The 23,090-nt window shown below is 46.3% G+C and overlaps 2 protein-coding genes across 2 annotated transcripts; both read right to left on the reverse strand.

Annotated features, from left to right (window-relative positions):
• Nucleotides 1-4,723: 4,723 nt before the first annotated feature.
• PtA15_4A52 (uncharacterized protein) lies at nucleotides 4,724-4,939 on the reverse strand (the record flags this gene model as incomplete). Its single annotated transcript, XM_053168423.1, has 1 exon — nucleotides 4,724-4,939. The coding sequence occupies one exon, from the start codon at nucleotides 4,937-4,939 to the stop codon at nucleotides 4,724-4,726; it is 216 nt and encodes a 71-aa protein (XP_053019159.1).
• A 6,138-nt stretch (nucleotides 4,940-11,077) lies between these two features.
• Nucleotides 11,078-13,495, reverse strand: PtA15_4A53 (uncharacterized protein; the record flags this gene model as incomplete). Its single annotated transcript, XM_053168434.1, has 6 exons — nucleotides 11,078-11,406; nucleotides 11,535-11,699; nucleotides 11,774-11,882; nucleotides 11,946-12,215; nucleotides 12,292-12,382; nucleotides 13,419-13,495. The coding sequence occupies 6 exons, from the start codon at nucleotides 13,493-13,495 to the stop codon at nucleotides 11,078-11,080; spliced, it is 1,041 nt and encodes a 346-aa protein (XP_053019160.1).
• Nucleotides 13,496-23,090: the final 9,595 nt, after the last annotated feature.

The following is a 23,090-nucleotide window of genomic DNA, read 5'->3' on the forward strand; positions in this document are numbered from 1 at the left end:
CACAGTCTGTTGAGTGGAATTGATATCCATTGACAAGGGGATAGGGGCTCTATCCATACGCTTAAATCAGCCAACTTGGTTGATGTAGATGAAAAGGAAATGAAGTACTTACTCTTCATTGTCACTTTCATAACCCTCATCATTGCAAGCAACAAGATGGGCTCAATTGTCCATTTCTTTCTGGGTCAGTTTAGCCTCTCGGACATGCAAAGGACAATCAGGATTGCCAGTGGGCTTCAGGTGCTTCACTAATGCTTGAAACTTGAGTTTTATTGACTCTTGTTCTTGGATTGCACGTTTGTTATCTTTTGCATAAGAGTTGTATTTTTCAAGAACATACCCCCACTCCTGAGATCCAAGGGGAAGGAACACTTTGACCGCCTCGACTAGCGCTGCACAGTCATCAGCATTATATCCCTGCAAGCCTTTAGCACAACCAGGGCGCCATTGCGAGCTTTCATTGGGAGCGGAGGACTGAGTTTGTTGAGCCAAGGTAGTTGTGGATTGCTTTGGAGCCATTTTCTTGATGTTTGTATTTATTGGGTAAAATTCCGCTGAGATTGGCCGGTTTGAGAGCAGCTCCGCTGAGATCGGCCAGTTTTGATGAGAGAGCAGCTTGTGGTTGATTTTAAAAAATCTGTAGGTCCACGTAGTGTATTAAAAGCTCCTGTAAATCTTTTCTGGCTTTTACAGCATCTGATCTGACTCTGTAGGGGGCTACAGAAGCAAAGGGAAGTCTTCCATTTAGCCCCTAGTCACTCACTTGAACCACTAGGATAGCTCCACTCAGTCAAAAGTTATTTTGGTCAAATGGTTTTCATCCAATGTAAGTACATAGTATAGTAGTACATTGGTAGTACATAATATGGTATTAGAGCCAACCACAAAGGGGTCATATTTTTTTGTGCACATTCAATTAGACTTAGGGCTAGAACCACAAGTTGGCCATGTTTGTATTATGGTTTTCAAAGTTGGAATTCATGCATGCATAAATGTGTAAATCATAAATTCATAAAAATTCTTTGGCTGGGAAAGCCAAAGATTACTTAAGCAGATTGGTGAGATCCCCTGCAAACAAAGTTTTATGAATTTATGATTTATGCATTTATACATGCATGAACTTCAACTTTGAAAACCATATATGCATATTCAATTAGACTTAGGGCTAGAACCACGAGTTGGCCGCCTTGTAAATAGACTATATAAGGAGCTCTTCCTCCCCCCTCATCTGAATTCAGCATGTGAATAGCAGCCACCAACCAATCAGTCACTCATTCATTTAACAGTTAAGGTGTTCAAAGTTGAAATCATAAAATTTTCAATGCATAAAATCATAAAATCATAAAACTTTCAAGTGATGATTTCATATGTATCATTAATTTCTAGAAATGTTGCTCTAATTTGAGTGCTTGGGTGCAACATATTTTTTTCAGCTTAGAATTTTATGATTTTATGGTGTTATGATTTTATGCAAGTCAACTTTGAACACCCTAAGTGCAATCTCAAACATCCACTCACCCAACACCTGTGATCATACTCAGGTTCTTAAATAGCTTGTGTCATTGCACATCATCTACATTGTTTTGATCTAAGTCTGATAGAGACTACTGCACATAGTGATCTCTGTCAAGGTTTTGCCACAACAATTATGGTGTTCAAAGTTGGTTTGCATAATTTTATGCATGCATAAATCATAAAATCATAAAAATATTTTGGTGTGGAAATTTTGTATTACATAATCAGACAGTCATATCCCCTGCAAAAAAGATTTTATGATTTTATGATTTATGCATGCATAAAATTATGCAAACCAACTTTGAACACCATAAATAAATAAATTTTGTTGTCAGAATCCTTGTGTAGTACAATAGAGGGGCAGGTCCTTCAAACCACCCATAACATAAATATTGCTTAACTGCAATATCATATTTGTTATCTCCCCCTCACAGAGCTGCCACCTGTCCCAAAAGGAGTTCTCACAACGTAACACCAAACAAAATCAAAGAACTGAGCTAGACCAAAGCACCCCGCACTATCCTAGCAGACTTCTGCGTAGGTGCTACAGAAGTGTTACCTGCCAGATGATTATGTTGAGAGTGCTTATCCGCCTCCCTGCCTGCCTTCTCCTCGGCCACCGCCTTCTTGCCTGCCTTCTCCTTGGCCATGTTTTCATAACACTATTCTAAGTAGGTACATGCAATGAAAGGCCAAAAAAAATGATAGGGAACAAGATTAAGCGACCCAGAGCTCTTGTGGATCCCAGTTGGATTCATCAGCTTGAGTGTCTTCATTTGCATCAATGTCAATCACGTAGCTGGGCTGCTCAGGAGAAAATCCTTTAAATTGAGTGTATTATGTTTGGTTGTGAGCCAAAGTAGCTTGGAACATTCATACATTTTGGTTACTAAGTTCTGGCCGCGCGCTCCTGGGTCCTGGATTTTCCATCAAATGGAAGTCGAAGATGTAAAAACCCCGCCGGGGAAGGAAGAAAAGGTACCACCCGACTACACAATTGTAGCGGGCATCAACTCTCCCCCGGAGAGGTATAACACCAGGCCATATCTCTTTAGGGCTGCAAGGTGCGCGCCACCGGCCCCCCTTTTGTGGGAAAAAGGGCGCGCCCGGCGCACTTTGGCGGGCACCTCCTGGCGCCCACAACCATACCGACAAGTCGCGCCCGGCGCGAACTTAACAAAGTCCCTCGAGAATTCGGGGGACTCGCGAAGCGAGCCGACCTGAGTAGTCCGCATATTCCCTCCTTGAAGGATCGTTCCCGCGCGCGCGGGGGACATCCTTCAAGGGTGTGTTACACCCAACCAGCGGCATGCCAAACTTGCCAAACATGGCAGTTTGGCTGCCATACCTCGCGCGACTTGAAGTTCAGATTTCGACGAAGTCGGAATCCGACAACATCCCACCTCTCAACCACCCCAACCAGCCCTTAGGTTAGGTCCTGGGTTAGGTCCTGGGGGGGATATGAAAAAATGTGACAAGAGGAACGAAATCGATCGACATTTGCAAAGTCGATCGAGTGTAAATGGCAGCCAAACTGCCATGTTTGGCAAGTTTGGCATGCCGCTGGTTGGGTGTAACACACCCTTGAAGGATGTCCCCCGCGCGCGCGGGAACGATCCTTCAAGGAGGGAATATGCGGACCGGTCGGGTGACAAGTCCCTCGCCTGCCGGGGGGCAGGGGCGCGAAGCGCCTCGCACGAAGTGCGACCTCCCGTCAGGGAGCCCGTCAGGGAGGGACTTGCGTGCAATCCACGATTCCTGGCGTGAGAGCCCCGCGTGCAGTTGGTGTTTTTTGCAGGTGGCCAACTTTGTGCCCCCAAATCCCCCACTTCCCAGAGGGCATGTTGCCCGCCTCTTGAACCGGTGAAAGACCTGCATCTCCTCTTCAAATTGGTGGTAGGCATGCCACCATTGCCCTCCTCCCATGAGCTGGAGATTGGCTCCTTTGAGATGACTAATAGAGTTGTACAGTTCTGTACAGTAAATCTCACTCCCTACACGGCCACTTGTGAAGCCCATTGACACTGGGTCTTCACACAAGGGGTTATGGGATCACCTAACCCTAAACCCCCCACGAACTCGAGTACTTGGACTCAACCCCGCGCTTCCCTAGTCAAGCAGAGATCTAATCTCTCTCGACTAGGTGAGCCCCTTTCCTTTCCTCTTCATCTGATGATTGTATCTAGCCACAGAGAGATCTAATCTCTCTCGACTAGCCTTTGAAATATAGCCCCAACGTTTGGAACTAGAACCTCAAAGGCCTGCCACCTCGCTCTCGTGCCTTTTCGCCGTCGCCACCAGTGAGGGTTCACAGAACCCTTACACCACTTTTCCTCCATGATTGGAAATTTCAACCGGGAGGATCAGGAATTTTATCAGCAGCTACAAGGCCCAAATTGCATCAGAAGAAGCGCACTCCCAAGCACTTCTTAAGTCCAGAAGGGCGACCACAACGGGCCAATGGTTGATGTTTGAAAATGAAAAGAGTGAAAAAAAGCCTGATAAAGGCTGATATTCCTGGGGCTCTCAGGCCAGATACAGGTTTTTGCAGGTAAGCCTCTCTGTGAGACAGAGGCCCTGCGGGGCTGCCCCTTCGGGGCTCTCACAGTGAGGCTTTGTTAAGCTCGGCCAAATGGCTGGTGCACCCCGCAGCAGGGGACTTGTGTTAAGTTTGGTCCGGACCCAACAAAATGTGCGGGTTATTGACGTTCGCAACTGTATACCCCCAAATCCAATAACTTGTTGCTAGTTTACCGGAGTGGTTAAAGGGCCCATCACAGCACTTGGAGACACATCCGACCAGAAAGGGCCCCATATCATCAATATGGCCCGTTCATCTGTAAGACGGCCGATACACATTGATACAATAGCGTGTTGTATTGTATTTTTGTATTGTGAATTTTGCGCGATACAGACGATAATTATCGTTATCGTGATGCGATACAAAATTTCTTGGATTCTTGCATCGCTTTTGCGAAGCGATACCGATAATTCGTATCGCTTTTGCAATGCGATGTTAGGAGGGCAGATATGTTGCATCAACTTTTCGATACGATACCAATAAAACCCCCCATACTGCATCGTGGGGAAAGAACACTAAAGAGTATAAAAAAGAAAGCACATTAGCTTCAAAAAAAAATCTCGAATACCCAGAAAGACGGAAAGGAGTGAAGTAGGACCAGGAGGACGAACTTGAGACGCAGGATATTCAGAAGGCAGGGACGAGGAGGTCACCGGCGACTTTAAAGAAAGCGATCGAGGAGAAAAAGACGGCGAAGCCAACGAGGATGCCGGTGTTAGCTTTCCGACACTCGGGATCGTTCATCTCCTGGCTGATAATCTTCTTCCAGACCGACTGCTTCTCCTCCTTGGCATGCGAACCCAGATAGTTCGGCTTCGGTTTGCTCGAATCGCGGAGGGCCATCTAGTCTGTCCGAATTGTATCTTTCATCAGTCGGGTTGGTCCAGTCAGATTGATGTGGCCATCAGATTCCTATCCAGTCTATAATACATACGCCTTCTCAACAAGGAATGACTTACTTGCTCTTATCAGGCCAAAGTAGGTGTGTGTGTTGGGTTCAGTTGCTGCTTGGCCCTGTCCCGGGACTGCATATATCATAGACCCCTTTGGACAAACCCGACTACAGGTGTAACCCGGGGGTCGGGACGGGGGTGAGGCTCGTATCCCAGTTGACCCGGGTAGACACCGAAACACCCGGGTGTTTGCGGGTCACCAGTGGCAGCACCACAGACCAAACTTAGTCAGTCCTCCCTTCTGAGTTGGCAGGCTGGCAAGCCTCCAAAGATTTGGGAGTAAACAGGGAAATTTGGCGTGAGTGCTGAGGACCGCCTCAACCCATTTGGCGGGTTTCATGCTTTGGCATCACACCACCATAACATCCTGTGAGCCAAATTGGCCGCCCAGGTGCCAAATTGAAGCCCTGCATCTGGCCTTCAATCCTACATAGGCCACATATTTGTAAAAGTTAGAAAGCTTCTAACATCATGCTTCCAAGATTCTAGGATTGATTGTACACTTCTACATCTGTAGTAAGTGCATGGAAGCAGTATTTTCTGCTTGTCCATGTGGGTTTCATTTGCCTCAGTTGTTTTATTCTAGCTGTACATTTTTCAGAGGGTGTGCGCTTTGGGTTATCCCTTGCGCTATTACTCTCCTAGGGAAGCCCGAACCCCCTTTGCGGGGGGGGGGGGGGGTTCCAAGTTTCCCGGTGTATGGGTCGACTGCGTGAAGAGCCCTCCTCTACTGGAGCAAGCCGTAAGACTTCGTCCAGCGCACCCGCGCGTGCTGAGCGCTTGGGGCGCCTAGAGGGTTCTTCTTCCGCGAGACAGCTCTTGAGCGCCTAGCAGGAGGCCTCTTAGGAGGGCCTAATGTGAGCCCCCAACCTCCTAACCTAGTCTTGCAATTATATCTTACTTCCTTCTTTCCTCTCTCTTCTTTCTGTGCCTCTTTTGTCATCTTCTGCCCTCTTCCCTTTCCTCTTCCTTTCCTTCTACCGCTATAACCCATTATTGAAGGGAGGGCAGGAGGACAAGAAATTTGTAGCAGTGACACGCTTGGAAACGGAATGAATGGAGTGGAATAAGGACTGGAGTGCAAACCTACTGAGCTCAGTGGTTTAAGTACCTGTCGGTTTAGGCCTTGGTCCTCATTCTTTCATGTAGGCGACTGGGTCCCTCAACTTCAAGGGACCGTCCCTAGGCCTGGGTTGGCTCTAGTGGGCTTGCCTATCGTATTGCCGAGTCTGTCGTGAGTGCGCGTATCTCTAAGACTTTGTTGCTTCTTTCATAGAGGCAGGGACCTTAGGATACCCTTCGGGTACCTCTGCGGTCGGAGACGAGTTCCTGTCATGGACCTTAGCCACCTCTGCTGCGCTACAGTAGCTCCCAATAATTAAATGAAAATGCATATTTTTGAACATCTTCAATTCTGAATTCACATTGGATGCATAATATTTGTATTGGTATGCTTGGAAAAAAAACTCCATTTGTTGGAGCAATGATGTAACCATTAAAATACATGTATTGTAGCGGCATATACAGTGTATTGTAATTGGGTTCCATTACATGATCATTGAAAAGTAGTGTAGTGCATTGGCACACTGATGTGCTAACAATACAATGTATCAAATGCGCCAATACATCATTTCCAAGCTCAACATAGCGCATCGGGCCGCTGTTACTGTTATGTGCCATTACAGCCTATTATGTATTGGAGCTGTGGTCCCTCAAGACATAAATTAAAAAAAAATGTAGCGCATTGGCACACCATTACACAAAACAAAAATTCCCGTGTAACGGAGCGGGAGCGTGTTACAATACCATTACAGTTTAACAGTGATACATTAAGATATTTTACATGCCGCTACAAATACATGTATCGTAATGGTTACATCGTTGGGTGGAGCAAGCTCAGCAGGGATTTTGCAAGGATGTCTAGCAGCCATCTGGGGGGATAAAAAGCTGATTGTTGGATGGTTGACTGCGCAAGAAGATAGCCTACAAGGCCGCACCACTCATGTCCCTTTTGGGCAAAAATTGGATGTGAGATAGTGGATCAAAGGAAAAATGGGGGTTGGTCAGGCCCAAGGCACATCAGCTCCCACGCCAGAATTGGTGCCTTGGGGGCAAGCCTCTCTGTGAGACAGGGACCCTGCAGGGCTCTCCTCCACTAGAGAGGCTGTTTAAGCTTGCCACAGACTGCTCCTCAAACCCTCAGAACATCTCCCTGCAGCTGCAGCACCATGAAGAGGAAGCAAAATCCAGCTACCCCCAAGCCAGCAACACCAGATCCTACTCCAAAAACTGTGATTGAATTTGAAGCAGATAAAAAATTCAAAACAATTGAAGCCAAGATCAAGAGATATCTGAAAGAAGACCCTGTGCACAAAGGTACTAGGATACTTTCTTACTGTGAGAATACATGCCAAGGCAAATGGCAACAATCTCATAAATTGAGAAAGCAGCCGGGAGATCAAACAGCTGCGGAACTTAGCATTTTCCGCAGTCCAAAATATGCTGCAGGTCATAAAACTGACACATCAATCTGATGCATGCAGGTCCGACACAAGTGAGCAAGAAAATTAAGCTTAAAGAAAATCCTGGCCAACAACAGTCTCTTTCAGATTGAATAACCAATGCTAGCACTAAAGGTAAGCAGCAGGCTATCCATCTGACAGCATGATTCAGATGAAGTGCTAACTGCCACATCCTAACTCCTCAGACTTAGTCAAACAGGGCCAGAGGAACCAACCCAATTCCACTCCTAGAGTAGGAGAGCCAATTGGTGAGTGGTTGTGTTCCAAGCAAATGCCAGAGAAAGAAACAAGAGGTCTAACTGAGAGCAAACAACTTTTCATGACTTTAGACAATGTTACAGCTCTCATACACTGTTTCACTCACATGCAATAAACTGGATAAGGAAGCTAAACAGCCCCATCCAAGTAAGGACCATTGGTCTACGAGCAGCAGCTAATGATTGAAGTATTGCTTTAGCCCGCTCTTATCACTCAGAGGAAAGAACTCTGTTCTTTCTCTCATACTTTCTTTCTATCTACATCATTCTTAGGCGGTGGTCAACTCACCTGCTATTAGGTGAATTCTCTATTAGATTTTATCTGCTACTTGATATGTTTAGTTAGAGGTTGTTTCTGATGTGAAGAAATCAAACTCTCAGTCTTCTGAAATCTTTGATCACTTACCAGAGTGGTTTAAAACAATCTTTTCCAATTTTGGCTAGAATGGCCTGATGCTATCTAGCGGCTAGCCATACCAGCTATTATCAGAATGTGTCTTTTTGAGTGGACATTGGGTCTGTTTTTGGCGCAGCTCTTCACTCACCAGGGGGGAATGTGTGGCACTCTCTGGAGAGTGCCAGATTGTATGTTCCTCAGGGAACTGTGTCTGATGTCAGCTGTTCTAGCATGTGTGACTCAAGCTTGTGTTTATATTGAGTTGATTTTCAACTACGGGTGATCTTTGATCCACTCTATTGCATACACGCTTTTGATTGAGTGGAGGGTACCTCCACCTGATGCTTGGTACACTCTGGGATTCAACACTTACTGGTGTTTATCATTCATCAAGCTCAGACACCCTCCACTAGATGAATGGGGTGTACAACCATTGAGTGGAGATACCCTCCATTCAATGGCTGTTGGACAAGCAGCAAGGGGAGGGGTATCCACTCAATGACCATATCTAAATTCCCAGCCATTGAGTGGAGACATCTTCCACTTGATGGCCGGTTTTTAATGCCATTAAGTGGAGGGATTCTCCATCCCATGATTTTTTTTTACTTGCCATTGAGTGTAGAGGTTCTCCACTTGGTGACCGGTGTCTACCGGCCGTCAAGTGGAGATACACTCCACTCGATTATAGGTCACTGGGCCGGGAAAAACCCTACTTAGCCTTGATGACCAGTGTATGTGTTATTTGTTGAGCCGGACTTTTCCCAGCTTGAAGGAGTGGTATGAATTTTATGTAGCTCGGGCTGGCAAAGTCGCGGCTTGATGAACAGTACATACTGTCCAGCCAGCTGCACTTCGCCAAGCTGAGTGGACAGTATATAATGACCACCGAGCTCAGAAAGGTCGGCGCGATGACCAGTATGTCCTGGTCATTGTTCTAGGGATTGCCTGGTCTGATGATCAGTAGGTACTGGTCATTGAATTTGACTTCGGAGAGGCCGCGGGTTGATGAACAGGGCATAATATGGCTGCCAAGCACAGCCTCTCCCAGCTCGATGACCAGTTTTTTCTGGCAATCAAGTCGGAGAAGCCCCATTCTGATGACCAGGACATAGTGGTCATCAACATCAGCCTATCCGAGCTTGTTGCGCAGTAAATACTGGTCATTGGGCCTGGAAGATCCAAGCCTGATGGCCAGTAAGTACTGTGATGTTAGAACTTAGTGGTGTGGGGGCTTTCCCAGCTCGATGACAGCACACGGCATCCATCAAGTCCATGTACATCAGTCACTTGCAAATGTCCACCGTCATGTTTGGCCGAACATGACGGTGGACATTAAAAAAAAAGAAACTTTGCGGGGACACACGGGGATACAGAACTGGTCCCTGTTGCCCCCCTGCAGCCGTAGTTGAATTGGGCCCAGCTTGAAACTCCATGAACAAATTTTTTTTGGTGCATTTCACCACATATGTGTGCCACTTGTGCTACTGCAATTCAAGTAGTTTTGATTGATCTGAATAAAGCAGGTCCATAGGGCATCTGTATTATCCAACACCCGGTGCTACTAAGTACCTTGTGATAAGAGCAATCAACACCACATTGTTGCACAATGTACATAGATATAAGGGTACCATTAATGAAGGCATGCTACCCACAGGAAATAATTGACGGAAAAAATGGAGAAAAGATCTGAAGATGATCAATCTAGAAGACAAAATTGTGACCCATTCTGGGATGGGCATGGGCATTTCAGATTTAACTTTTGATCACCATGGATTTATCAGAAAAGCTTTTGAAATCTTTCTCTTACTGGTTCCAGGATCACTGAAATATTTATGAACCTGTAGATATCCATAAATCTACCCCCTTTCCCTTGAGAAGCTTAGTTCTTTTTGCCTCCAGCCTCTGAGTTCTTCAGTCAGGTTGAGGACAAGTTCTTAGAATTATGTAATGTGTATTTACATATGCAAGGTGCATGGTGCCAAATGAACAGCTGATGGCACTTCTAAATTTATTCTTCATAGGTGGAACATCTCTTGGTAAAAATGGAAAAAAAAAGAACAGTGGTCCAAGCTTCTTGAAAAGACAATAAATCAATTAGAAATGTCAACTCCAAAATTTTAAATTGAGCTCCAGGTCACATTGATCCCCAGTTAATCCTGTTGTAGCTCAATTACGTAAAGCATTACGTCTCACTACAGTTATGTCATGACTGACATACACTATGGTCTCGACGCGACATCATCTCATGTCATTCTCTCGTTACATAATGTAGACTATAAATAAACCTTGTATTTCTAGTCCCATTATGTCTCCTTCTCTTTTTATGCAATCAATTGATTAGTCTCTTTTCTCTCATACTTACATACTCGCGCCTCTTTAAATCCAACCCAATGCAGTTGCATGGTCAAACCAAACGAGTAATCCAGGCTAGCTTAGGGCCCCAATGTGGCTGCTCTAATAGGCTTTTTTTCAGTGTAGCGCAGCAGATACAATATTGCCAATGCTCTCTTGAGATTTTCAGACAACTGAAACTCACACAGCGCACTTTGATATAATATTTATGTTAACCTTCATCTTTAATGATCCCTAGACCTTTGATAACAATGGAAAACCAAAGGAAAGTTGAAGAGTGGTGATGTGTTTTTTTGTAATCTACTCCAAGTGCAGCAGCCAAGCTATCATAGCCCCTAGTGAATCTTATACCTCACCCAGGCCAGCATATGATCATGTTGACGAGATTGATAAGATGCAATTTACAGAGAAGTAGATTGATAAGATGCAATTTACGGAGAAGTTGATGTGAAAACAAAACCAAGTTGTTAGGCTTTAGCCGTTGTTTGGAGACGTAAAGACTACTGCTTTCTCGACTCCTTGACAAGCACTTCCATCGCACGGAGATCAGGTTCGCTTTGAGCCGTAACGACCGATCTGGAAGGGGGAGGATACAGATCCCTGGAAAAGGTAGAAGGTGGTCGGAAATGAAGAAAGTTTCGTTGTACCATCTCTTCAACGACTGCATTGCCGAGCTCTGCTGAAAGTTTGCGATAGTCAACATAGCCAGGTGAATCCACAAGGAGCTCGCAGACTTTCAGAGCAGTTTCTCCGGTGTATGTTTTTGCCTTCCCTAGGATCTTGTCTTCCAAGTAGGTATACGCAAGTTGCGTCGTCTGGAATTTCATAGCTAGAGGGAAAGGAAAGCTGATAAGCTTCTTGGTGTATTACGGTTCAGACACATTTCATAATTACGATTCTCAAAATAACCAAACACATGAACGTGATCGATATATTTCTTGATAAAAAACATTCTACCTCCAGTTATTCTGAAAGGAATTTGGAAGTCAACAGATTCCAGAAGGTCTTTGTTTGTTTTTGTGAGGTGTGGATGGTTTTTGACCTCGTGAAGGAAATAATCTTTAGCCTCCATGTAGGGTAGGTCCCCAACGACGAGTGTCTCAAAGTGAGCGCTATTGACATCTAAAGAAATGATTGAGAGGATTTGTTCAAAACATTGATGATTATGAATGCCTATTTCAAGAAGTCAGACTTACGTTTTTTCAGCCAACTCTCGAAGAAGGGGTCGGAGGATGTGAATACAACCTGCAGGTTTGCTTCTTCTTTTGAAACTTGAACGACGAATCTGAGGAACGTTTGGATTACCTTGAAGCCAGTTTGTCAATCCATCAGGCTATCATATCAACGGGCTGTGAGCAACAGACTTACCTTGTCACTCATCTCTTGGAAGACATTTGCCTCGTCAATGATTAAGACACAAGGTCTTGACCCGTGGGAGATTTTCCATGGCTTGAGGCGGTTTCCAAGTTCTTTGAAGATCTTTGCGGCCGTTTCTGTCGAAATTGTGGTCTCGCGAATTTTCGCAGAGACGCCAAGTATCTCCACCTCGGAGATGGTTGACACAATCTTCCAGAAGGCGTCGCGCGCCTGTGCCTGATACGATTCGTCGAGAAACGCCTTCACGTTCTGAAGTATCCACTGAACGGAGGTTGATTGTCAGTGAATGAAATTCCGGAGTGTTATCGAGTCGTTTTTGAGATGCAACTTCTCGAACTAAAGCCGTCTTGCCCGAACTCGGTGGACCTAGGATGACTCTAAACGAAGGGCTTAGTTTTAACAGAGAAGTAAGCTCCTTGACCTCTACACTTTGATTGTAAAACGTTGTGGTACTCGAAAATGTGAAAAATCAAAAGTTTTTCTCATGTACATATAGAAGGCCTCAAGATACCATCCATTGGACACCTTAAATGGACACCACGGCTAAAGTAACCCCTATTCCCCACTGGAAGCATCACTGGAGCCCCACTACACTGGAAGTTAGACCCTTTGGACAACCTGTAGCACCCAGTCAACCACCTGTCAGGCGCCTCAAGCCACATTCCCCGCACCATTCTATCTCCACTACATATATTGGTTTGGGTTTGTTTGTTATGTACATTATATCATGCAGCACTGCCCCTGCAGGCTGTGCCCCTTCGAATGAATGGTTCCCCGCATTCTAGTTCCTTCTAACTCCACTTTGTTTGGTCTTATTACATCACATGATCATTCCCTGCACAGCTTATGCGCCCCTTGCATGAATTATGACATCATCTGGCACAGCCCCTCCTCATGTATGCACCCCTTGCATAAATTGTACACAGCCACTCCCTCTTAACTCCCTCATGTTGTACAGCCCAGGCCAGCTAAAATACCTCACTCAGGGGCTGCCCTGGAGCTAAAATCCCTCACATTTGTCTATATAAGGAGCTCTCTTCCCCCCCATTTGTAGTTCCTCAGTTTATTACTCATCAAGTTTTATACTCACCCATCACCCAAAACACTTACGTACCCACTCAACCCTCTTACTTACATATAACAACCCTTACATACTGAATAACAAACTTTTTATACTGTGTCACGAAAAACTTATCTTGAGCTAACCACTCCTATCACTTATTAAAACTTGCCAAGCTTACCTTGGTGGGTCTTGTAGCTGGTAGTATAGAAGGGCAGAGCTTGCACCTCCTTCATCCCCTTCTCCATTCAGCAAAAGGGTTTCACAACCACTTTTGAGTCTTACAACGTGCGTGCGGGTATTCGATGAGGAAACCAGCTGGGAAGTGTCAGAGGTAAATCAGAATGGTTAGGATGTGTGGGAAAACAAAACTCAAACAACATGCAGGAGGATTGATTACTCACGCTGGCCCGTGTTTGAACGCGCGCTGGCTGTTGGGGGCGTATAGGTACTTGAGAGTAGAGCAAGGTCGATAAATCATGCTGCCGTTGAGAAATTGAGAATGATTGTTTTGGATGAGTTGTCGGGTGTGCACAGGAGGTTTACCTGTCACTCGCTTGTGACAGGTCAGGTGTTCCCTTCCAGGTACATACACGCCGGGGGTACTTCTTTACCGCGCGGCAGTGTGGATCCGACGGGTCGCACTGAATTGGTGAACCCAAAATTGGGGGCACCCCGTCGGACATGGACAAAGGTTTCAATTCCTCATCCTTCCGATGGGAAATCTTGGGTGGATTCCACGCTAGCACATGGAATCTCGGTAGAGTCCTTGAGTGCACTTTTGTGGGCTCGTGGAAACCACACATTCCAATTAATTGGTCTCTCTGTGGTTTCCACGGTTCACTGACCCTCACCCCGCAGATCAAGCCACCACCCGGCCTGGAGATTGGAAACAACCTACCCAATAGCCTGCTTAAATGAAATACACAGGCTATGGTATAAGACGCCCACGGGGCGAATGCAAATCTGACGATAAGAAGTGCGTCACTGGTAAGCTCAAGCACGTGCAGTATCGGGTCCAAACTCGGTATTGATTGCTGCTTACCTGACGATAAGAAGTGCGTCACTGGTAAGCTCAAGCACGTGCAGTATCAGGAGTATCAGGTCCAAACTCGGTGAAGAAAAGAGACCCGGTACTGCCGTGTTGAGTAGACTAAGTACAAGTGGACTGTGCCGCAGTTATGCATGTATCTACAAGATTTGGTACATGCATAGCTAAGGATAAACTCATGATGATTTAAGTTTACCTTGTTGGCTACCCCGCACTCTAACACCCCCCCCCCCCAACATGGTAAACTTTACCCCGCCAACCCCAGATTTGCTAATGCCGCGTCCATTAGGGGGGTTCACGTTAGCCTGATTTCGGCTGCTCGTCACGGATGGTTTCAAATCTCATGCACGCTTCCTGCATAAACTTAGAAAAAATACTGCATAAGCATTCCCTTCAGCAAGGCCTTCAAAGGGGAGGTCTTGCTGAGAACTCTATTTATTTTCTAGAATATCCTTGCATAGACCTGCATGAGCAGCCATCAATTTTTAACAAGGTTTTTTGACTGATTTCAAAATCAGCCTAACGTGAACTCCCCTATTTTGTTTGGGCCGAGCCTTTTGGTAAAGATGTCCGCTTGTTGAAGTATTGTGCTTGTCCATTCAATTTTTATTTTGTTTTCCCGCACAAAATCATTGATGAAGTAGAATGCTCTAATGAGGTACCTTGTTTTCTTTTTCAATGTGTTGTCCCCCGCTATCAAAATTGCCGCTTCATTATCGCAAAAGATCTTCATCTTCAGTTGGTGTCGGATGTCTTCTAGTAAAATCAATAAACTAGCCAAGTGTTGAGCCCCATCTGACAATGCAACATATTCCGCAGTGCACGTTGATAGTGCCACTACCGTCTGTCGCTTTGCTCCCCACGCGATTGTGTCGCCCATGTGTTTGATTACGAATCCCAAAGTCGACCGCTTGTGCTCTCCTCCCCAGTTGGCATCAGACCACAAGTCCAGCGAATCTCCTTTTCCTCTGAGAGTTAGTTTCATTGATTTCGAGCGTTTGAGATACCCTATCAAGAAATCCAAAGCTTTCCAGTGTTTTTGCGAGGGGTTTTGGCTGTACCTTGCTAGTAGATTTACACTGTAAGACAGATCTGGCCTGGTTCCGGCCGCCAGGTACATCAAAGATCCCAAAGTAGATCTGTATTCAGTCTGGTTGACTGGTTCACCAGCGTGAATTTCAAGCGTCGAGTCCGGTAATGTGCTTCTCTGCGGGAAGGTTGGTTGAGTATAGCCGTTGACTATTTGTGTCGCAAGTCTCTCCTGATCGAGTTCTACAACGTCCGCTTCCAACTTGATGTTTATACCAACTAGCTTTGTGAAGATTTGACTTGAATTACTGTAGATTTAGAACCAGACTGAAGAAACAATATTAGAATAGTTAAGAAGGGAAAATGACAAGAGAAAGGAAAGAGAGAGAGAATTACCACCACAATAGAAATGAGATTCTGAGACAACCAAGGACAGGAGAAAGGAGACAAGGAACAAGAACACTGGAAAAGATAAAGAAAGAGGAAAAGACAGGAGATTAGCCGAGGAAGGAATAGACCGAGGTTATCGCCGTTCTTTTCTCACCAAATTGGAGAGATGAGCCAATTGAGCGATGTCGAGAGAGGAAACCCGAACGATGTCGAGAGAGGAAACCCAAACGATGTCGAGAGAGGAAACCCAAACGATGTCGAGAGAGTAAACCCGAACGATGTTGAGAGAGGAAACCCGAGCAATGTCGAGCAAGGAATGAGTTTTGAGTCTTGAGGAGATTTGAGTCTTGAGCGATGTCGAGACGAAATGAGTTGGTCAAAGGGCGAGTAAGATTGCCCGGAAAGGAGCGATGAAAGAGGAAGAATGATCTTCTGAGCGTAGATGACTCAGTGCTTTCACAAGGCTGTCACAGCGAAAACCAGCGGAAACTAGCGGAAACTCAACAAGCTTCTCAACATTATTCGACCACTTGATCTTCATTTCCTTTTCCATTGCCGTCTTCAGCTCTAGCATTAGATCATCGTTCAAAGCCATAGCAAATCCGTCATCAACGTGTAACCATATGATTATAAAGTCTGTCCCGCGCCTGTAGATGTATAGAGATTGTTCCAGCTCTGAGGCCACAAAACCGACCTCTTCCATTTTGCTCTTGAAAAATTTCCACCAGCATCTTGCCGCCTGCTTTGTACCGTACATCGCTTTCTTTAGTCTCATTATCTTGCCTTTCAGATCCGGACGTATTTCTACTGGCGGCTGGACATACACTTCCTCTTCTATTGGGCTGTAGAGGTATGCTGAGCTCACATCAAATGTCGCTATCGGGTAATGATACTTTATGGCAATCGAAATCAGGAGGCGGAGAGTCACTAAAGAAGCCGTCGTCGCGTAGGTTTTGTTGCAGTCTCTCCCCATCACTTGGTTGAATCCTTTCGCCACGTAGCGCGCTCGGAAAATTTCCAGGTCCCCTTCGTTCTGGTCATCCTTTATTGCAAACACCCATTGACAACCCAGTGCTTTCACCCCTGGGAACGGCTCTACTGCTTCCCAGACGTCTAACTTGTAAAACTTGTCAATTTCGTAGTTTGCCGCTGTCAGCCATTCCCTCGAGCTTTCTGCTTTCAATGCCGCTCGAATGTTCAGGGGTAGTCGTCGGTCCTCATTAACAGGAAGATTTGACATTGCCATTTCTTCTGCCTTTGCGTTCATTTTGGTTTCTTCCTTGCCTAGCTTCAGTACTATCTGGTTCATGATGAACTCAAGCTGTCCTCTTGTTGCCTCTTTCTTCTTGACGGGCAAATTTTGGAATTCCGGAAAAATTACTGAGGTTTTAATTTTCAAATCAGAGTTATTTATTTCTGTGCTGTCGCGGATGTCACCAGCGAACGTAGTGCGTTCGGGGAGAACTCTTGGGATAAACACGTGGGTTGCGGACGAGCCGGCTTTTAACCTATAGAACACTCAGGGAATCTGTACGATGACAGCCCAGTGAGTAAGCTAACCACACGCGATCCGTCTCCAATCTCAATTGAATTGCAAGCTAAGACTAACCTGTACGATGACAGCCCAGTGAGTAAGCTAACCACACGTGATCCGTCTCCAATCTCGATAAGGAGAGAGAAGGGAGCCGGGGCGTGTGGCTATCTATACCGGTACACAACAGATAGGGTTGTGTGTACCGGTATCACAAGGTTAGGTTTAGCGAGCTATGTACATGGTATGAAGTATGTACATATAGGTGAAACACATAATCTTGTCCAACACTCTAACAAATATTATGCATTGAGCATGAATTGAGAAGTGAACTTGTTCAAAAATATGCATTTTCATTTAATTACAAGCAGAAAATACTGCTTCCATGCACTTACTAAAGATGCAGAAGTGTACAATCATTGCCAGAATCTTGGAAGCATGATTTTAAAACCTTTGTAACTTCAAGACCGTTGTGGTAAGCCAATCCTGATCTACCCAGAAAACCAGCAACCATCAATCACAATGCTGTCACACCTCAAGAATAAATCCCATACCTCTGGCCCCCTTGTCAGCAAAGCCCAAGCCCCTCAACATCCCCACTCAATGGACATACCCTGGATAATAGTATTCCCTCTTCCCACACTCTCCCTCTCTTGGATAAACCCTCTTCCTAGTCTCAAACATCTACCAGATCACATTTTACCCCCTTCTTCTAGTGTTTCCTTAGAACCATGTGCTCAAAGATGTATAAGCACCCTTGAAACCCTTCACCCTCCAAACCCAACATGATACACATTATGCTAGACATAGCCCCAAACCCCACCTAGATTATTACTTCCTGAAACACTTCATGAAACACCTGACTCCTCCTATCTTAGATCCTTAGATTACTTCTTCCTGAAACACTTCCTGAAACTCATAACTCCTCCTATCTTAGATCATAGAATATTCTACCCCTTTTATGTCTCACATATCCCCTCCTCCAACTAGGAAGATTGCACCATAGCCCCCAGAAGATGGCATCATCCCTAATGGACACCAAAGTGGGGGACCTATAACAGCGACGATGCTGTGTGAGTGACACGACGAACAGAGACAGCGGAGATGGTGGAGGCACACCTATAACAGCGACGATGCTGTGTGAGTGACACGACGAACAGAGACAGCGGAGATGGTGGAGGCACACCTGGAGGACCGCGGAGTGAGAATGGAATGAGTTACGAGGATGATAATATGAGTAATGAGATGAATGAGAAAACAAAGCAGCGATACTAACCTATAACAGCGACGATGCTGTGTGAGTGACACGACGAACAGAGACAGCGGAGATGGTGGAGGCACACCTAAGGGACAATCAAGTGGAGTGTGGTGAGAAACAAGTGAGGAAAGACAATGAGAGGAATATATGAGGCATACCTGGAGGACCGCGGAGTGAGAATGGAATGAGTTACGAGGATGATAATATGAGTAATGAGATGAATAGAGAAAACAACGTGGGGGCGGAAGTGTTTGAACTATATACATCTCTGCTGTATCATCATCTAACCCTAACCTAGATGATCCAGGTCCGCAGCTCCGAGCTGTGCCTCAATACCCCCCCTCTCTCATTGCCGGGTGATCTTGAGGTCGGAAATGACTTGCTGATGCTTTTGTCGCCCTAGTGCTTTTGTGTGGAGGATGTGAGAGGGGTCGATGTTAGAACTGATGTCCTTGGGAGCTTTGTTCGACGTCAGAAGAATGTTGTAGCCGGGCTTTGGTCTAGGCTGAGGTGGCTGTGGTGTGTCAACTCCGCTGGAGGAGGTAGGAAGCGGGTCTTGATCCGGGGCCATATCTTGGGAATGATGGAAGAATGATCCGACGTCAATAGTAGATGTGTCAATGTCGAGCTCGTTCTCGGCTTGCCTCCAGTCCAGGACGGTTGTCAGGGATTCGGGGTTGTCGGAGGAGGAAGGAATTTGGGAATCGTGGATCTCATCAAACTCCAGAGGAGTTAATGGATCGAAATGAAAAGAAGGGTCAGCTGGAGAAAAGGTGGAGACTCCTGGGAAGTCTGTCTCGACAAAGGTGACGTCGTGACAGCGCTCCACCTTTCCCCCTGGAAGGAGGACGCGCCAGTTGTGCGTCCCCAGCTGGTACCCAACAAGTAGGCCTTTCTTGGCCGTATCGCCGAACTTCCCATCGCGAAGTTGCTTCGGGATGTTGACGTACGCCAGGCATCCGAAGGGTTTGAGACGTTTGGTGCGGAATTGAGAGCCGAACCAGAGGTTGTGCGGATTATCCCACTTGAGTTTTCTCATGGGCGTGATGTTCTCTAGCAGGACTGCTGTAGATACTGCTTCGGCCCAGTACTCGGAGGGAAGGCCTGCCTGCTTCAGCATACATCTGGCCTTCTCAGATGTGGATCGGTTCCCCCTTTCCGCTACCGAGTTCTGCTGAGGAGTGTAAGGGGCGGTGACTTGAACCGTGACTCCTTTCTCCTTCAGAAAGTCTAGGAACTCTTTGGAGTTAAACTCTCCCCCGCCGTCAAAGATAATGGTTTTTATATTCGCGGAGTGATGATTGGTGACTTCGTTGTAGTATTGCACGAAGAAGGAGAAAGTTTCGGACTTTTTAGATAGTAAATACACGTGACGATAGCGAGTGAAGTAGTCAGTGATTTTGAAATAATACTCCTTTCCTCCGAAGGATCTAGGGTTGATGCGCCCGCTGAGATCCATGTACACGTATTCGAGAGGTCGAGTAGCTGTGGGAAGAGAGCCGGGAAACGGAAGCCGATGAGATTTTGAAAGTGAGCAAGTTTCGCAGTTGATCTTTGAAGCGCGTATGCCGGGGAAGAGTTTCTTCAGAGCCTTGAGGTTTGGATGTCCTGCTGCCCTGTGGAGTGATGTGATGTCAGTTGAGGATGCTAGGTTTGCGGTGATTGGATGAGACTGACCTTGAGGTTCGGGGGCTAGTTTGATGTTACAGACTCCTCCGATTATGGCAGCCGAGAGGATTGTTGCCGTGTTTCGAACTAGATCGAAGGTCTTGGGACCAGTTCGGCGAACGTCACAGCCTCTCTCGAACAGCCTCCCGAAGCTGATGAGGGTACCAGCTAGGTCGGGGACATGCAAGGCCTTCAATTTGAGGGTTGACCCGTCGTTGGCTAGGATAGAAACGAAGCCTTCTCCGTGAGACTTGAGTGTATTGCCGTCTGCCAACGAGATGAGGGTGGATCTAGTTCGATATTCAGAGAACTTTGATTTTTCACTGAACATGTGGTGACTAGCACCGCTGTCGAGGAAACAGACATCGTCCGACTTGACTGCTGCTAGTGCTTGCCGAATGCACAAGAGACCGCTGCTTGTCGTGCTGATAGAGGACGAATCTTCTTCGTCGTCCGGCGCCGTGGTGGTTGCGGCTTTCGCCGTAGGTTTTTTCTTCTTGAGTTGGTGACACTCTGAAGCCGAGTGTTTGGTTTTCGGGTTGTGAACTCCAGGAGAACAGACCGGCTATGAGGGGGTCTTCGACGATGACGAGGCAGCTGCGAGTGCCGATTCCTGTTTGATGGTCGGGGTGTGAGATGCTGACGAAGTAGGACCTTGATCCCGACGTTTGCTTTCGAGATGGTCTCTGAGTATGTCGATGGTGAGAGGTCGTTTGGTAAGAAGGATGTCGCGGAGGTTGAGTGAGGTGGGAAGTCGAGACAGAAGGAACTCAGACATCCAGGTCTCGTGCAGAGTAAACTTCTCAGGAGCCTTGACGATCTTGACTCCCACGGCGTCGATGTTGCTCAGACGTTTGTTCAAGTCAGCGAGAAACCCAGCGACGTCGTCCTTCTTGAATGTGATGGAGAAGAAGTCTTGTACCACCTTGGCCTGATTTTCTCCCGTCTTGGCTTTGAAGTGGCTTTCAATGAGTTGCCATATCGCCCAAGGATTATTCTCGTTCTCGGACTTGATGAATTGGGTCCGATACTTCTGACCAAGATACAAGGAGAGAATACCGGCCGCCTTGCCAGATTCTTTATTGTGATTGAGGAGGGCAGTGGCTTCGGTGGGAGGAGTGACTGTCGAGTCAATGTACATTTTAAGTCCCTGTACTTGAAGGTAGCCCTTCATTTGACCTTTCCAGGTGGGAAAGGGGATGTTGTCCAGGGACTGGAGTACGGACTTGTGATCGGACATGGCAGCGATTTTGTTCGTGGTGAGTCGTGATAGGTTCGGTTACGCAACTGGGCTCATAACCTAATGGACACCAAAGTGGGGGACCTATAACAGCGACGATGCTGTGTGAGTGACACGACAAACAGAGACAGCGGAGATGGTGGAGGCACACCTATAACAGCGACGATGCTGTGTGAGTGACACGACGAACAGAGACAGCGGAGATGGTGGAGGCACACCTGGAGGACCGCGGAGTGAGAATGGAATGAGTTACGAGGATGATAATATGAGTAATGAGATGAATGAGAAAACAAAGCAGCGATACTAACCTATAACAGCGACGATGCTGTGTGAGTGACACAACGAACAGAGACAGCGGAGATGGTGGAGGCACACCTAAGGGACAATCAAGTGGAGTGTGGTGAGAAACAAGTGAGGAAAGACAATGAGAGGAATATATGAGGCATACCTGGAGGACTGCGGAGTGAGAATGGAATGAGTTACGAGGATGATAATATGAGTAATGAGATGAATAGAGAAAACAACGTGGGGGCGGAAGTGTTTGAACTATATACATCTCTGCTGTATCATCATCTAACCCTAACCTAGATGATCCAGGTCCGCAGCTCCGAGCTGTGCCTCAATAATCCCCACCCACTATTACACCATCATGTGACTCCTTGAACCACTACTCTGACCACATGGCTGTTTCATCCTATAGAAGTAGAATGTTCTATGCTTCCCTGCAGGTTATCCTTGTTTCCTCATGGCTCCTCTTTCTTGTGTATATAAACTGGGTTGTTTTCCTCTTCATTTATTCCCCATCAGATCCTGTCAAAGTAATTCAGATCACTGGTCACCATTCACTAGCCTAGCTTATGCCATTAAATCAGAGTGGACAAGCTTGATAAGTCTATGCCAAATATATCAGGTTGGACAGACTTTACATTACCTTTAACTTGCTATTAGATTAGTAGAAAGTAAACCCTTAGACAAACCTCAAGAATCCTCTATAGCCACACCTTTCCATAAGAGTCCACACTCTTATATTCTTTTTCTTGTTCCCAGAGAGGCAGCCCATTAAAGCACCATTCCCTCTCCAGCTCTATTCATCCCAAGAGTAGTTCCACACCGTTCAAGATAAAAATATGTGGCCTATGTAGGTTTGAACTTGAAGGCCAGATGCAGGGCTTCAATTTGGCATCTGGGCGGCCCATTTGGCTCACAGGATGCTATGGTGGTGTGGTGTTGAAGTTTGACACCAGCCAAATGGGTTGAGGCGGTCCTCAGCGCTCACGCCAAATTTCCCGGCTTACATACTCCCAAGTCCCTCCTTCGGAGGCTCGCGCTTCGCGCGAGGGGCGCCAGCCTGCCAACTCAGAAGGAAGGACTGACTAAGTTCGGGTTTCCACGGGGAAGGGCCCCAAATATCGAGGACACCAACCGCGTTTCCACTCGGCCAGCTTGCTCGCGTCCAGTCTCCCACTAACTTAACACAAGTCCCCCCTGGTGGGAGCGCTGTGGCTGGCGGCGAAGCCGCCCCTCCCGCAGGGAGGGACTTGTGCATTATCCCAAATTTTACGCGGGAGCAGAAAGTTCATTTGGCTGAGAGGTTTCTAAAAATTTTATAGCTCCTCCCCCAGCCTCTCCACCAATATGCCCTATCTGTACCCTATGCTACTTTTCTTTCTCTACATTTTGGTCTACTCAGATTTTTTCTATCTCAATCTGTTGACCTTTTCAAAAGATCAAAAATGCACAAGTCTTCCAAATGAGGCTCCACTTGTTTGGGACTCCAGGAGTTGTTTTTCTGGCTACAAGATAGATAAGTGGCTCAAATTGATTGCAAGAACAGAACCTACAGCTCTGTGTATTCAGTTTTTCCATATTGGTTGGGATTTTTAGTGTAGCAGATCCTTTCTGCTCCTGC

The sequence above is a fragment of the Puccinia triticina genome, chromosome 4A (assembly GCF_026914185.1).
Source record: "Puccinia triticina chromosome 4A, complete sequence".
NCBI lineage: Eukaryota > Fungi > Basidiomycota > Pucciniomycetes > Pucciniales > Pucciniaceae > Puccinia > Puccinia triticina.